The sequence below is a fragment of the Schistocerca serialis genome, chromosome 4 (genome assembly GCF_023864345.2).
Source record: "Schistocerca serialis cubense isolate TAMUIC-IGC-003099 chromosome 4, iqSchSeri2.2, whole genome shotgun sequence".
Classification (NCBI taxonomy): Eukaryota; Metazoa; Arthropoda; class Insecta; order Orthoptera; family Acrididae; genus Schistocerca; species Schistocerca serialis.
Genome location: NC_064641.1, coordinates 732,471,350 through 732,488,317, shown reverse-complemented (window position 1 = coordinate 732,488,317; position 16,968 = coordinate 732,471,350). Strand labels below are relative to the sequence as shown.

General features: G+C 40.6%; 1 protein-coding gene across 6 annotated transcripts in view; it reads left to right on the top strand.

Moving 5' to 3' along the window:
• LOC126473250 (ribonuclease 3) overlaps positions 1–16,968 on the top strand; it is a 313,037-nt gene that overhangs the window by 35,358 nt on the left and 260,711 nt on the right. For all 6 annotated transcript variants that reach the window (XR_007586426.1, XR_007586425.1, XM_050100177.1 and 3 more), the window contains exon 8: positions 9,604–9,747. Coding sequence is in view for 4 of the 6 variants with exons in the window: in XM_050100177.1 (XP_049956134.1) it covers positions 9,604–9,747 (144 nt within the window). In the remaining 2 variants the exon portion in view is untranslated. The remainder of the gene's footprint in view (positions 1–9,603; positions 9,748–16,968) is intronic.

Below are 16,968 nucleotides of genomic sequence, written 5' to 3'. Positions count from 1 at the left end.
TATATATATATATATATATATATATAATGGAAGGAAACATTCCACGTGGGAAAAATTATATATAAAAACAAAGATGAGGTGACTTACCGAACAAAAGCGCTGGCAGGTCGATAGACACACAAACAAACACAAACATACACACAAAATTCAAGCTTTCGCAACAAACTGTTGCCTCATCAGGAAAGAGGGAAGGAGAGGGGAAGACAAAAGGAAGTGGGTTTTAAAGGAGAGGGTAAGGAGTCATTCCCCCTAAGGTAAGTCTTTCCGCTCCCGGGATTGGAATGACTCCTTACCCTCTCCTTTAAAACCCACTTCCTTTCGTCTTCCCCTCTCCTTCCCTCTTTCCTGATGAGGCAACAGTTTGTTGCGAAAGCTTGAATTTTGTGTGTATGTTTGTGTTTGTTTGTGTGTCTATCGACCTGCCAGCGCTTTTGTTCGGTAAGTCACCTCATCTTTGTTTTTATATATATATATATATATATATATATATATATATATATATATATATATATATATATATATATATATTTAAATATTGTGAGAACCTGTCAGCTTTGTATCTTCAGTGACATCATCAGTTTACTTTGGGATGTTGACTGATTTACAGCACAGTGTGGTGATAAATGTTCCTACCTCCCTTACCACCAAATGGGCCTTTGACTTCCAAGACTATGTGGATGTTTAAAGTTTCAGTCTGGAGACCACCCAATTCACTATGTGCAGTTGTCCCATCTCTTCCTGTCTTGTACTAATCTTTCACCTCTACCTACATATACCTATACCAACAGCACATTTTACATGTTCTAATTTTTATTTGACCCTAGTGTTTTTCTCCTCTACTGAACATTCTAGTGCATAGTTAACTATCAGAGAACATTTCAGAAAAATTCTTCTATACGTGGGTGCTGCAAAAGTGGGCACTAAGAGCTCAAGCAAGGAATTTCCTCATGCATCCCCCATTCAGTGTTCTTCAGTCAGCAAAAATCATTAGGCTTCACCCAAAAGTATGTATGCTCTAGCACCTGCTCACAAATAAAATTTCAGATGCAACAATGTTTTAGCAAAATAGCTTGCACAGATCCATCATTGAACCATAATGAGCCATATAACCATGACAGTGGCACACATTTGTATGGTAATCATTATTTCTTTATTATGCCACCTGAACAGCCAATACATTTGTAGCGACAATGCGACAAGAATGTGTGTTTACAGAAACAAACCAAATAAAAAAAGTTACAGTAGAAGGCAAAGCATGGATTAGGACAACTGATATTCCCCTTCCACATGGTGCTTCGATTGCTCCGCTGTATGGCTTCATCATGGTTACACCCAGTAGAACAGTAGATAAATTTGTGGATTCCTTAGCATACGTGTCACTTACCTGACTCATGTTGTGGCAAGCATTTTCCATAAAATTTCTGTGCTCAACTCCTCTTTCTGACAGTCTTTCACATCATAACTTTTTCAGTAGAACTCTGGATGTTTTTCACATCAAGTCACATAAAAATTTGTTTATTTCTTCTCAACTTACTTGAATGAAAGCAAAGTGAATAAGTCCACATTACTCATTATTTTAGTGTAGTCTTAATTCCCAATAAGCTGAATTTCTCGCATTTTTCTCACTTTCTCAAATATTGAATTTTGTATGTTCCTAACCAGGAGGGAATTTTATAGTTTCATCTGTGTGCTTTGGTAGTTTGTGTCTTTGAGTCTCTGTGTGTTAATTTAATATTTAATAGGCACACTTCTTGCACTTTCTTTTGCATCAGAAAGTAAGCAGATTTTGTGACAAATTACAAGTTCCTAATCAGGAGTGGATTATTTAGTCTCACCTGAGTGATTTGGTAGGTCAGTTTTTGAGTCTCTCCATATTAATCCATTTTATTGGACACAGTTCTTGTGTTTCTCTGTGTGTCCACTGTAGATTTCTGTAGTGCGTGTTGATTGTCTTTGTTTGTCCATGTAGTGTAGTTTCCCACGGTCTTTAGTATGGATGGGTACTGTGATTGCTGTGTGCAGATGCGAGGCACTGTCAGCTCCAGGCTGTTATGGCTTCAGTTACACAGCTTGAAGCTGCAGTGGATGTGCATGACTGTTGCGCGCTGGCGGTGCAGATCCAACTAACTTCCAGTATGTCTGAGTCTTCTGATCGGTCGGCACTGGTGACCAGCCCATTACTGCACGCACTGAGGTTGACTCTCCCATAGTCGAGTGGGAAGTTGCCTTGAAGCATGGCAGGTGTCAAAAGACTTCTCAGGGGGCAACATGTAAGGCCTCCCTGGTTAGTCTGACTAACATTCCAGGTGCTGACTGTGGCTGACACTGTCGCTCAACCGGATGCAGTCACTTGTCTTGTTTCAGAGGAAACCTCTCAGCCTGCAAGGTCTGGGCAGTCATAGAGGATGGGATAATTGGTAGATGGAGCACCAATGTTGGCACATATGGGCCCCCTTAGGAACATGGCTGCCAAGGAGGGGAGGAAAGCCATTGTGCACTCCATGTGCATACCAGATGCAGTCATTCCAGATGTGGAAAGGATCCTTCCCTATGCCATGAAGAGCAAGGGTACAGCCAGCTGCTAGTGGTGGCTCATGTTGGCACCAATGATGGGTGTCACTTTGGATCAGAAGAGATTCTCTGTGGTTTCAAGCGGCTAACAGAAGTGGTAAAGGCTGCGAGTCTTGTTTGAAAGATTAATGCAGCGCTCACTATTTGCAGCATAGTCGACAGGACTGATTGTGGACTTTTGGTAAAGAGCCGAGTGGAGGGTCTGAATCAGTGGCTCAGATGGTTCTGCAACTGTGTAGATGGCAGATTCCTCAACTTGCGCCATAGGTTAATTTGGGTTTCGGGTTCCGCTGAATAGGTCAGGAGTCCACTACACACAGGAGGCAGCTACATAGGTAGCAGAGGCTGTCTGGCAAGGACTGGGTGGCTTATAGGCCAGAGGGTCTTGGGAAATACAAAAAGGGTTTCAGTCTCAAAGGATGCACGTCGAACATAGGAGGAACATAGATACAGAAACCATTGGTATAACTGTTGTAAATTGCTGTAGCTGTGTTGGGAAAGTACCAGACCTCCAAACGCTAATAGAAAGCACTGAAGCTCAAATAGTCATAGGCACTGAAAGCTGGATAGAAGTTCGGCCAAAATTTTTGCGGAGAATGTAACGGTGTTCCGAAAGGATAGGCTAAGGAGAATTGGTGGTGGCATGTCTGTTGCTGTTAGAAGTAGTTAATCTTGTAGTAAAATGGAAGCAAATAGTTCCTGTGAGTTGCTATGGGCAGAGATCATTCTTGGCAACTGGAATAAAATAATAATTAGATCCTGTTATGGACCCCCAGACTCAGATGATACAATTGCTGAAAGGTTCAAAGAGAACTTGAGTTTAACTTCAAATATGTACTCAACACATACAGTTATAGTTGGTTGTGACTTTATTTACCCTCAATATGTTGGTGAAAATACATGTTTAAATCCAGATGTATGCATAAAATATCATCCGAGATTGTGCTAAACGCATTCTCCGAAAATTATTTCGAGCTGCTAGTTCATGAGCTCATGTGAATATTAGATGGTTGTGAAAACACACTTGACCTCTTAGCAACAAATAATCCTGAGCTAATAATGAGCATCAAAATGGATACAGGGCTTGGTGAACAAAGGGTTGTCACAGCGAGATTGAATATTGTAACCACCAGATCCTCAAAAATATACCTATTCAGAAAATCAGATAAAAAATTGCTTGACGCCTTCCCGAGAAACAATCTACATTCCTTCCAAATTAACAATGTAAGTGCAGACCAGATGTGGCTTGAATTCAGAGAAATAGTATCAACAGCAATTGGAAGATTATACCAAATAAAAAACAAATAAAATGACAGAGGTGATTCCCTTAGCACACTGTTGCAGAAACACAGAAAAAAGCATGCCAAATTTAAATGAACACCAGCTCTCCAAGATTAGCGATATTATACATAAGCTCAAAATTTAGTACGGGCATCAATGTGTGATGCTTATAATAATTCCCACAACAGAACTTTGTCTCGAAACCTGGCAGAAAATCCAGAGAGATTCTGGTCATATGTAAAGTATGCTCTGCATGATAGCAATGGAAATACTATTAACGACAGTGCTGTGAAAGCAGAGTTGCTAAACACAGCCTTTTGAAATTCATTCACCAAAGAAGATGAAGTAAATATTCCAGAATTCGAATCAAGAACAGCTGCCAGCATGAGAAACTTAGAAGTGGATACCCTCCGAGCAGTCAAGCAACTTAAACCACTTAATGAAAGCAAATCTTCTGCTCCAGACTGTGTACCTATTAGATTCCTTTCAGAGTGTGTTTATGCAATAGCTCCATACTTAACAATCTTATACAACTGCACACTCGATGAAAGATCCGTATCCAAAGACTGAAAAGTTGCACAGGTCACACCAATATTCAAGAGAAGCAGTAGGAGTAACCCACTAAATTACAGGCCCATCTCATTAACGTCAATTTGCAGCAGGATTTTGGAACATATACTGTGTTCAAACATTATGAATTAGCTGGAAGAGAACGGTCTATTGACACACAGTCAGCACTGATTTAGAAAACATTGTTATTGCGAAGCACAACAGCTCTTTATACACACAAAGTGTGACTGGATTAATGATTTCCTGTTGGAGAGGCCACAGTTTGTAGTAACTGGCGAAAAGTTATCAAGCAAAACAGGAGTGATGTCTGGCTTTCTCCAAAGTAGTGTTATAGGCCCTTTGCTGTTCCTTATTTATATGAACAATTTAGGAGGCAATATGAGCGGCCATCTTAGATTGTTTGCAGGTGGTGCTGTCTTTTATCATCTAATAAACTGATCTGAAGATCAAAAGAAATTGCAAAGTGATTTAGCAAAGATATTTGCATGGTTCAGAAATTGGCAATTGATCCTAAATAATGAAAAGTGTGAGATCATCCACATGGGTGCTAAAAGGAATCCGTTAAACTTTGGTTACACGATAAATCAGTCAAATCTAAAGGCTGTATAATCAACTAAACACCTAGGAATTACAGTTACGAACAATTTAAATTGAGAAGAATGCTTAGAAAATGGGGGGAAGACCAGACTTGGCAGAATACTTAGGAAATGTAACAGATCTACTAAAGAGACTGCCTACACTATGCTTGGCTGTCCTTTTTTGGAGTACTGCAGCACAGTCTGGGATCCTTACCAGATAAGATTAACAGAGTACATCGAGAAAGTTCAAAGAAGAGCAACATGTTTGGTATTTCTGCGAAATAGAGGAGAGAGTGTCACTGACATGATGCAGAATTTGGGGTGGACACCATTAAAACAAAGGCATTTTTCGTTGCGGCTGAATGTTCTCATGAAATTTCAATCACAAACTTTTTCCTCCAAATGCAAAAATATTTTGTTGGTGCTGAGGGAGAAATGACCATCATAATAAAATAAGGGAAATAAGAGCTTGCACAGAAAGATATGGGAGTTCGTTTTTTCCACACGTTGTTCTAGATTGGAATGATAGATCATTAATGTCAAGGTGGTTCAGTGAACCCTCTGCCAGGCATGTAAGTGTGATTTTCTGGGTATCCATGTAGATGTAGATGTGATTTTCAGTTTTAGTCTTGAGGAAAAAAACTTTAATCTTGTGTTTCATTAGAACTAAGATGTATACTTTGAACTGTGTTAAAAATCAGTGAGATATTCTCTTGTAACCCAGTTATGCTCACTGCATGATTGGTGGCAAACTGAAAGGGAGTTTGTACTCTTGCATTACCTTGAAATTCTGAGGATAAAAAATGTGCCACAATTTTGTCCACATTTGTCCAAAATTATGTGCTCTTCATTTTAGTTTGCTTGTCTCTGAAGAATGTGTTGTGTGAACCAACAGATCAGAAGTATCACTTTCTTGATATGTTCGTTGTGTTAATTAATGTATATGTAATTGTCATGGTAAGGCTTACCTTTGAAACGAAGTCCTTTATCAGAACTCACTCACTCTCTCTCTCTCTCTCTCTCTCTCTCTCTCTCTCTCTCTCTCTCTCACACACACACACACACACACACACACACACACACACACATCAGAGAGAGAGAGAGAGATTGCAGCAACAAGTGCGTGTTTAATTTTTTTAGGAGAAGGACTTCATCCAAATACAAAGCAGTCTATTGGTCACATACCTGTTGGCAGTTCAACACATCTTCTATTTCACGAGTACAGATTTATCATTATGTACACGTTATACTCAATCTTGAATTTTCTGTGTGTCTGATTTAATCCTTACATTGTTCTTGTTAATTTGAGATTAGAAATGTAAAATATTATACTTATTTAAACAAAGGCTACCAACAGAATAAGTAATTTACATCGCATGTTGCAATTGCAAGATAAGAATCTGCCTTTGTGCCAACTAGCTACAAGATGGACACAAATTTGAGATGACAGCAACACACATTTTGATGTGTATTCAGTTAGGAAGAAGGCATGAAATCCATCACTCGCTTAAGATTCACCATTAAATTTGTGAAGTGTACTGTAAAGGAAAAAATGATGCATGTGGTTGAGAACTCAGTGGACAACTGTCTTTGGAATCACAGAAATTGGTCTAGGCTCTTAAAGGAACAACAAATGCATAACTTTGTGTGGCATCAGCTGAATTTCTAGTAATTCTGCTTCCTCTGGATCCCATCTTTTGTAACAGAAGATAACATGAAGTAGATGTTTCACGTTTTTGGAAAAGGTACTGTGAGGAAGGAAGGAAGATTAGGTTTAACATCCTGTTGACATTGAGGTCATTAGAGATGGGGTATTGCCAGGAGGGTGGTGACCTTATGAATCACATTCTTACTCTAAGTGCGATGAGGACAGGCATGAGACTCTGGAAGCAAAATGACTGCCTTATAGAAAGGATCCACATATCCACAGCATGGAAGATAAAAATCTGAGTTGTTCTGACCACTTGTAAGCTTCTGTGTATGTTGTTTCATCACAGAGTTTACTGCTGATTTGTTTGTAGGAAAACAGTGGAACCATCAGTGTAAATGCATATTGGAACACTGCAAATTCTGTTGTATAATCCAAATCAGGAGACATGGCATGTTAGGATGTGTAGTTGTTTTCATGCATGACAATACTTGTGCCTGTACTGTGGCAGCAATACAATTTTCCCCTAATGCTTTTCACCTTGTTTTGCACCTAAGGGCTTTCCTTGTTGGCAAGAAATTCCATAATAATAATACTGTCAAGGAAGCTGTAGCTGCTTTGTATTTTACATCATGTGTTGACATGAGGATACAAAATATGGTGCCTCATTATGACAAGTGTTCCAAGCAGAAGAGTAAAGATAACAACTCACAATATAATTGAGCTGGAAACATTGATAAGCTTCCACACAATGTTCCCCTTCAGATATAATTAGCACAGAATACACACATACACATACACATGCACCTGCATGATTACGTTGTTTCAGCTGACTACATTTTACCTGAGACACAGCTTAATTGGCCAAATGACTGTGTCCGGTGTAGTGGGTGAGACGAGAATGGAGGGGAGTGGAGAAAGGAGTAGGAGGAGGAGATGGGGAAGAGGGAGAGTAAGTGTTGGAGGAGGGAGGAGGGCTGATGGTTGGAATGGAGATGCAGCAAGTGGATGGGACAGGAATGTGGCACCAATAAATTCACCCTGACCCAGACAAGGAGAGTTGTAACGTGCCACACAGTGTTGTGGAGTAATGGATTTGGAGGGGGAGATAAAGCAGAGAAAGAGGGAGACTGTGGAGAAGATGGTGTGTTTGTAGAATGAGTGAAGTGAGGAGTTTGGTGACAAGAGTGGAAGTGTTTGTGTGACAGGGCTACTTGAGATTGAGGCCAGGAGCATTGTGATATTGGAGGGCATGTTATAATGACGATTCTCACATACATTATTCAGAGAAATTGGTATTGGGGAGGGGGAGGGAGGAGGTGGAGGAGTATCCACTTGGCACAGATTGTCAAGCGGCCATTGAAATCAGCCATGTTGCACTCAGTAGTGTGTCCTGCCTCTGCATGGTCAGCTGTGCCTTCATGCTGGTGGACAGTTGGTTACTGGTCAGTTCCACATAAAAATGTCAGCAGAACTTGCAGCAGAGATGTTACATGATACGAGCCCTTTTACAGGCAGCCCTGCCTCTTAATAGATTGTGCTTGTGATGGGAATGGAATAGGACAGTTGTTGCACATTGGTCTTTCTCTGTAGTATGACCCATGGGGCACAGGGTTATCAGTAGGTGTGGCTTAAGGATTGACCAGAATATTTCTTGGATTGAATGGGCAGGGAATACCATTTTGAGAGAAGTGGGAAAGATTTTGAGTGGGTTGCTCCTTGTTTCTGGGTATGATGAATGGTAGTTAAAGCCCTGGCAAAAGATGTAGTAAAGCTGTTTTAGTCCCAATCCCTTACCTCATGGCTTTTACCCCTGTAATAGACCTAGATGCAAGACCTGTCCCATACATCCTCCTACCATCACTTACTCCAGTCCAGTCACTAACATTACCTATCACATCAAAGGCAGGGCTACCTGTGAAACCAGTCATGTGATCTACAAGCTAAGCTGCAACCACTGTGCTGCATTCTATGTAGGCATGACAACCAACAAGCTGTCTGACCGCATGAACGGCCACCGACAAACTGTGGCCAAAAAACAAGTGGACCACCCTGTTGCTGAGCATGCTGCCCAACAATACAGCCTTCATTTCAATGACTGCTTCACAGCTTGCGCCACATGGATCCTTCCCACCAACACCAGCTTTTCTGAATTGCGCAGGTGGGAACTTTCCCTGCAATACATCCTAAGTTCCCGTAACCCTCCTGGCCCCAACCTTCGTTAGTCACTGTCCTCACCCATCCAGCCCGCTCCCTGTTCCCATTCCAGCACTACACAGCTATCATTTCACCTCTACACCCAGTCTTTTAATTTCTTTTATTTTTATTTCTCTCCTTTCCGCTACTTACCCCCTCCCCCTCCCCCCTCCGCACCTTCTCTCCTACCCTTCGTCTAAACTGCAACACTTCACTGTCCGCTACCCCCACCATACTATCCCTCTCCCTCCCCGCCCCAGCCTCCTCCTTAACCCTACCCAGTCACCACTCCCATCATGCACTGGTGCTGCTGCTCACAGTGTAATTTCAGCTCTCTGATACTGCAGATGTGTGTGCAAGTTGCGCTTGCGTGAGTGTGTGTGTGCAGGTGTGTATGTGTGTCTACTGCTGACAAAGGCCATAATGGCTGAAAGCTATGATTGTGTGAATCTTTTTATTGTGCCTATCGCAGCTCAGCATCTCTGCTATATGGTGAGTAGCAACTTTCCTTCTCTCATATTGTTACATTCCATCCTGGATTTTCCATGGTTTGATATTTCTGTTTTAGCTGGAAAGGGGTGGATCGTTAAGGCTAGAATGTTGCTTTTACAGTTCTGGTTGTGGTTAGAAAACACTAGTAGTTATTTTACATTGTTTGACTATAGTTACTTAAAAAAAGAGAGTGGTAATATCCATTATTCTCATTGAAATAGTGTCAGCATGTTCTTCCTACTAACTGTTAAATTGCACAATTTACAGATAATGGAAAAGAAATATTATCAATGAATGAAGTGCTGATATATCTTATGAATAACAGTCATCCGCTCATAGAAGATGACAAGTTAGAGAAATTGCTTAGTATGTCTCAGTACAAGTGGCAGAATTTTGCTGATGAAGTGAAAGGTAAAGTTTGTAGACTTCATTTCTTTTCTTAACTATTTTTCTTTCTTGTTGCATGATTAATTCTAAATTCAGAGGACCACTTCAGTTGTGTGCAGTACCAAGAATATATTTTGAATTCTGACACTTGTATAATAGCTCTTTATACTTTACATTTCAGTGATTTAACTACTGTGTGATGAGTGCTTTGGCTGATAACATTGCTTCACATTTACAGAATAAGAAAAATATGTCAGTTTGTTTTACTTAGTTGCATAACAGACATCTCAAACTATCAGTTTTGAAATATTTTATAATTCTGTGTACAAACTAATGATAATAATAATGATAATAATATTAATAATAATAAGTGATGGAAAAACAGATGCGTATAAATATCTAGGATACAGGCAAAATATAGGAATAGATAATACAAATATTAAAGAAGAACTAAAAGAAAAATATAGACAAAGACTAACAAAAATACTGAAGACAAAATTGACAGCAAGAAACAAGACAAAAGCTATAAATACTTATGCTATACCAATATTGACCTATTCATTTGGAGTAGTGAAATGGAGTAACACAGAACTAGAAGCACTCAATACACTTACATGATCACAATGCCACAAATATAGAATACATCACATACATTCAGCAACAGAAAGATTCACATTAAGCAGAAAGGAAGGAGGAAGGGGATTTATCAACATAAAAAACCTAAATTATGGGCAGGTAGTCAATTTAAGAAAATTCTTTATCGAACGAGCAGAAACTAGCAAAATACACAAAGCAATCGCTCATATAAATACATTGGCTACACCACTGCAATTTCATAACCACTTCTACAACCCTTTAGATCACATAACATCAACAGATACGAAGAAAGTAAATTGGAAAAAGAAAACACTACGTGGCAAGCACCCGTATCATTTAACACAGCCACACATCGATCAAGACGCATCCAATACGTGGCTAAGAAAAGGCAATATATACAGTGAGACAGAAGGATTCATGATTGCAATACAGGATCAAACAACAAACACCAGATATTACAGCAAGCATATTACTAAAGATCCCAATACCACAACAGATAAATGCAGACTTTGCAAACAACAAATGGAAACAGCAGATCACATCACAAGCAGATGTACAATACTAGGAAAGACAGAATACCCCAGAAGACATGACAATGTAGCAAAAATAATACATCAACAACTTGCCATACAACATAAACTAATAAAACAACACGTTCCCTCATACAAGTGTGCACCACAGAATGTACTGGAGAATGATGAATACAAATTGTACTGGAACAGAACCACGATAACAGATAAAACAACACCACATAACAAACCTGACATCATACTCACCAATAAAAAGAAGAAATTAACACAACTAATCGAAATATCCATACCCAATACAACAAATATATAGAAGAAAACAGGAGAAAAAATTGAAAAATACATCCAACTGGCTGAGGAAGTCAAGGACATGTGGCATCAGGACAAAGTTGACATTATACCAATTATACTATCAACTACAGGAGTCATACCACACAGTATCCACCAGTACATCAACACAGTACAGCTACATCCAAACTTATATATACAACTACAGAAATCTGTAATTATTGATACATGTTCAATTACCCAAAAGTCCCTAAATGCAATGTAACATATACCATACAGTTGTTGTTGTTGTTGTGGTGGTGGTGGTGGTGGTGGTGGTGTTGGTGGTGGTGGTGGTCTTCGGTCCAGAGACTGGTTTGATGCAGCTCTCCATGCTACTCTATCCTGTGCAAGCCTCTTCATCTCCGAATAACTACTGCAACCTACATCCTTCTGAATCAGCTTAGTGTTTTCATCTCTTGGTCCCCCTCTACAATTTTTACCCTCCACATTTCCCTCCAGTACTAAATTGGCGATCCCTTGATGCCTCAGAACATGTCCTACCAAATGATCCCTTCTTCTAGTTAAGTTGTGCCACAAATTCCTCTTTTCCCCAATTCTATTCAGTGTCTCCTCATCAGGTATGTGATCTATGCATCTATTCTTCAGCATTCTTCTGCAGCACCACATTTCTAAAGCTTTTATTCTCTTCTTGCCTGAACTGTTCATTGTCCATGTTTCATTTCCATACATGTCTATGCTCCATACAAATAATTTCAGAAAAGGCTTTCTAACACTTGAACTTATATTCGATGTTAACAAATTTATCTCCTTCAGAAGGATTTCCTTGCCATAGCCTGTCTACATTTTATATCCTCTCTGCTTCGGATATCATCAGTTATTTTGCTCCCCGAACAGCGAAACTCATTTACTACTTCATGTGTCTCATTTTCCTAATATAACACTCTCAGCATCCCCAGATTTAATTCAACTACATTCCATTATCTTTGTTTTGCGTTTGTCTATGTTCATGTTACATTCTCCTTTCAAGACACTGTCCATTCCATTCAGCTGCTCTTCCGCGTCCTATTCTGTCTCTGACAGAATTACAATGTCATTAGCAAACCTCGAATTTTTTATTTCTTGTTCATGGATTTTCATTCCTATTCCAAATTTTTCTTTTGTTTCCTTTACTGCTTGCTCAAAATCATATTGCATAACATTGGGGATAGGCTACAACCCTGTCACACTCCCTTCTCAATCACTGCTTCCCTATCATGCCCTTCGACTCTTATAACTGCCCTCTGGTTTCTATACAAATTGTAAGTAACCTTTTGCTCTGAGGGCATTTTGCCTGTCTCATACATCTTGCTCACCATATGGAAGAATTTTGTCATGGCTGGCTCCCCTGAGGTATCAGTGGTTCTAACGGAATATTATCTACTCCGAGGCCTTGTTTCGATTTAGGTTTTTCTGTGCTCTGCCAAATTCTTCATGCAGTATCATATTTTGCATTTCATCTTCATCTATGTCCTCTTCCATTTCCATAATATTGCCCTCAAGTACATCGCTCTTGTATAGACCTTCTAGATACTCCTTCTATCTTTCTGCTTTCCCTTCTTTGCTTAGAACGGGTTTTCCATCTAAGCTCTTGATATTCATTTAGATGGTTCTCTTTTCTTCAAAGGTCTCATTAATTTTCCTGTAGGCAGTATCTATCTTACCCCTAGTAATACATGGTTCCACATCCTTACATTTGTCCTCTAGCCATCCCTGCTTAGCCATTTTGCACTTCCTGTCGATCTCATTTCTGAGACATTTGTATTCCTTTTCGCCTGCTTTATTTGCTGGATTTTTATATTTTCTCCTTTCATCAGTTAAATTCAGTATCTCTTCTGTTACCCAAGGATTTCTACTAGCCCTCATCTTTTTACCTACTTGATCATCTGCTGCCTTCACTAATCCATCTCTCAAAGCTACCCATTCTTCTTCTATTTTATTTCTTTCCCCTGTTCTTGTCAATCATTCCGTAATACTCTCTCTCAAACTCCCTACAATTTCTGGTTTTTTCAGTTTATCCATCTTCTTAAATTCCTACCCTTTTGCAGTTTCTCCAGTTTTAATCTACATTTCATAACCAATAAATTGTGTTTAGAGTCCACGTCTGCCCCTGGAAATGTCTTACAATGTAAAACCTGGTTCCTAAATCTTTGTCTTACCATTATATAATCTATCTGGAACCTGTAAGTATCTCCAGGCTTCTTCCATGTATACAGCCTTCTTTTATGATTCTTGAACCATGTGTTAGCTATGATTAAGTTGTGCTCTGTGCAAAATTCTACCAGGCGGCTTCCCCTTTCATTCCTTACCCCCAGTCCTTATTCACCTACTACTTTTCCTTCTCTTCCTTTTCCCACAGTCGTATTCCAGTCCCCCACGACTACTAAATTTTCGTCTCTCTTAACTATCTGAATAATTTCTTTTATTGCATTGTACATTTCTTCAATCTCTTCATCATCTGTGGAGCTAGTTGGCATATAAATTTGTACTACTGTGGTAGACTTTGGTTTTGTGTGTATCTTGGCTACAATAATGCATTCACTATGCTGTTCATAGTAGCTTATCCATGTTCCATTTTTTATTCATTATTAAACCCACTCCTATTTGATTTCGTATTTATAACCTTATATTTGCCTGACCAGAAGTCTTATTCCTTCTGCCACTGAACTTCACTAATTCCCACTATATCTAACTTAAACCAATCCATTTTCCTTTTCAGATTTTCTAACTTATGTGCCCAATTAAGGTATGACACTGACCCTCTTCAGGAACCACATGTGTCTGGCCTCTCAACAGATACCCCTCCGTTGCGGTTACACCTATGGTACAGCTATCTGTATCACTAAGGCACACAAGCCTCCCCACCACCAGCAAGGTCCTTGGTTCATTGGGCGAAAGGGGGGGGGGGGGAGTAATTGTTATCTACTTCATTTAATGTGGTACTGTTTATGCATCACACTGTAAGGTACAAACAGCAACAGGGCCCCAATGAAGCAAAGTTTTTTCTTCTTCCACACACAAGCGAACATTGGTTCAGAACATACACACAAATATAGAAATAATCCAGGTACTGACACAAGCAGTTGCTGACAATAAGTATGAACACAATTTGAGAGCGATTGCCTGCTCCCCTGCGCTCATAAAGGGGAGGCCTCTGATAGACAGGTGGGGGATGCCGTGCTGTGTGCACGAGTTGTATGGCCCACTGCAGGCATCCTCTTGTGGCCGACCCGCACAGATGCTGTTGGCGGGATATTTGAAGTGTAGCATGCCAATGGCCTGGGGCCATGGCACATATTCAGGTATTACATACAGGATTATAACATACCTCCCACTTTGAGGAAAGGGCACTCTGCCGATGTGGATATTGGGGTAACTGTTGAAACATCTGTGGCTTCTGCAGTATACGCCACAAGCACTGAAGGCAGCTTTGGAAGTAGATTGTGGGCCAGAACCAGTGAGTAGGGTCAGAATTGGTGTGGCCATGGACTCAGGCAGCAGCTACTCCATCGCAAAATACCATTAGAGAGGACTGTTGACAGTGGCGCTGGTAGCATCTTGACTTCTGGTTCCTCGATGTGGTTCCTCGATGTGGTGGAACTGTACTGCTGGTGAAGGCGCCAGCCACTCACTCAGGGGCACCATGGACACCAGCGTGAAAGGACCCAATGACGCCGACCGAACCAGTGGTGGGACAGTGAAGAATTGCGAGAAGGCCTGACAGCAGGGTGTGGACACCAGAGGAGAGTCGTGAGCTGACAATGTCAACAAGGAGGGCAGGTCCGGCCCTGCAGGAGCATGCTGACAACTTGGAGCATCTTGGCCAGACTCCGATTCCCCACCAGAATAAACCTATAAGAACTCAAGAAGCATGTCAAGGCATTGTCCGTCAAGGAGACAGCGATTTACTTCTTCATTTGAACCTTGAACATGTGGATGTTACATTCTGCTCATTGTTAGACTGGGTGATGAAAAGGAGGAGCAACTAAGTGGCAAATGCTGTGACAGGCACAGAAATTGTGGAAAGTCTGAGAGGTCTGGACTGTTATACATCACAAGTGTATAAGACAGTCCTTCAGTGGAAATATTTTTGAAGAGAGCCTGAATCATAGCTACAGCTGACATCATAGGACAGCAGGTAATGTATGGAAATTTAAAGAAAGCAACAACAACCAACAGTCAACAAGAATTTAGGTAAGGCACCGTGAAATCAACACAGCTGCTTTCCCATGGATGCTACAGTGTGGGCCACAGAGGAAGCATTGCCCTCAACGCTGCCTGTTGAGTAACACACTGAGAGCAGGCCACAAAAAGGTGCATAATGCCACCATTGATGCCGAACTAAAACATGTGCCAATGGTACGTAACTTGGTACATGTGACCCCTGATGTAGGAATTGGAGCACATCCTACCATAGGGCGGCCAGGATCACAAGCCAGGGCAACAACATTCCATCTGTAGCTAAGAGAACAACACTGTCTAATACCATAAGGCTGTGGTGGAGGGCAAAATAGTTAGGCAGTGGATCAAAAGCCCTGTCCAGATGCCTGTTTAGCCAACCATGCTGAATGAGGTGAACAGCTTGATGGAAAACCACATCAGCAATGACAACAGTTGCAATCTGGGAGCCCATAATAGGAAACCCATCCACCATGAATTGTGCCTCAACATGTAAGTGGAAACAAAGGGGTTTATCCTGATCAAAAGTAGGATCTGGCTCCATTGCAAGCTGGGACAGCTAATTGGCATAGGCATGTTGCATGATAGGCTGAAAATGTATTTTATAGTTTCAGATAGGCAGAAACAACCTTAACGCTGGAAGCAATGCTGCTTTGTTGGCTAACAAGAAGAAGGATTAAACAACAAAACCAGTAGCTTGTGCTCTGTAATAAGGTGGAACTTAGACCCATACATGAACACATGAAACCTATTGAGGGCATAGATGATAGCAAGCACTTCCTTTTCAACTTGGGAGTTGCACTACTGAGTGTAGTGGAGCATTTTTGACACATGAGCTAATGGATGGTTGGAACCATCTTCCTATCAGTATGCAAGAATGGCCCTGACTCCATACTGAGAGGTGTCTGTAGCCAACACCAAGTGGTGGCCAGGATGTAAAGTAGCCAAACAAGGAGCATTATGCAGTTTCAGTTTCAAAAGCATGAATTACCACTTGGAGGCCAGTGTCCACTGAAAATGAATATTCCAAAGGAGCAACTCGCCAAGGGGTTGGGCCAACATAGCTGCACCCATACGAATTTATGACAGTAAGCAGATTTACATAAAAATTCTTGGGGAGTTCTTTGATATTTATAGGGCAAGCCAGAGCTGTGACTGTGGTGACATGATGACAACAAGGCTTATCACCATCACAAAAAACTTCAAACCCCAAATACACAATGGATGACTGAAAAGAGTGTGATGTGGCCAAGTTACATTTCAAACCTGCAGTATGTAACACCTTGAACAAGGTGTATGTTATTAAAATGCTCTTCCATAACTGGACCCATCATGACAGTGTTATCAAGATAGTTAAAACCTCAAGAACAGACATTGTCGTTCGTTGAAAAAAATGAAAAAAAATAAATAAATAAATAAAATAAAAGGAGAAGGGGGGGGGGGGGGGGCTGGGACACTAGCCACACCGAAAATGAGGTGCTGATACTGGCACAACCCGAAAGTCATATTAAACACAAGAAGCCATTCATAATCTTAGTCCAATGAAATATGTAAATAGGCTTCAGATAAATTAATTTAGGAGAAAAACTGACCCCCAGCAAGTTTAGCGGGCAAG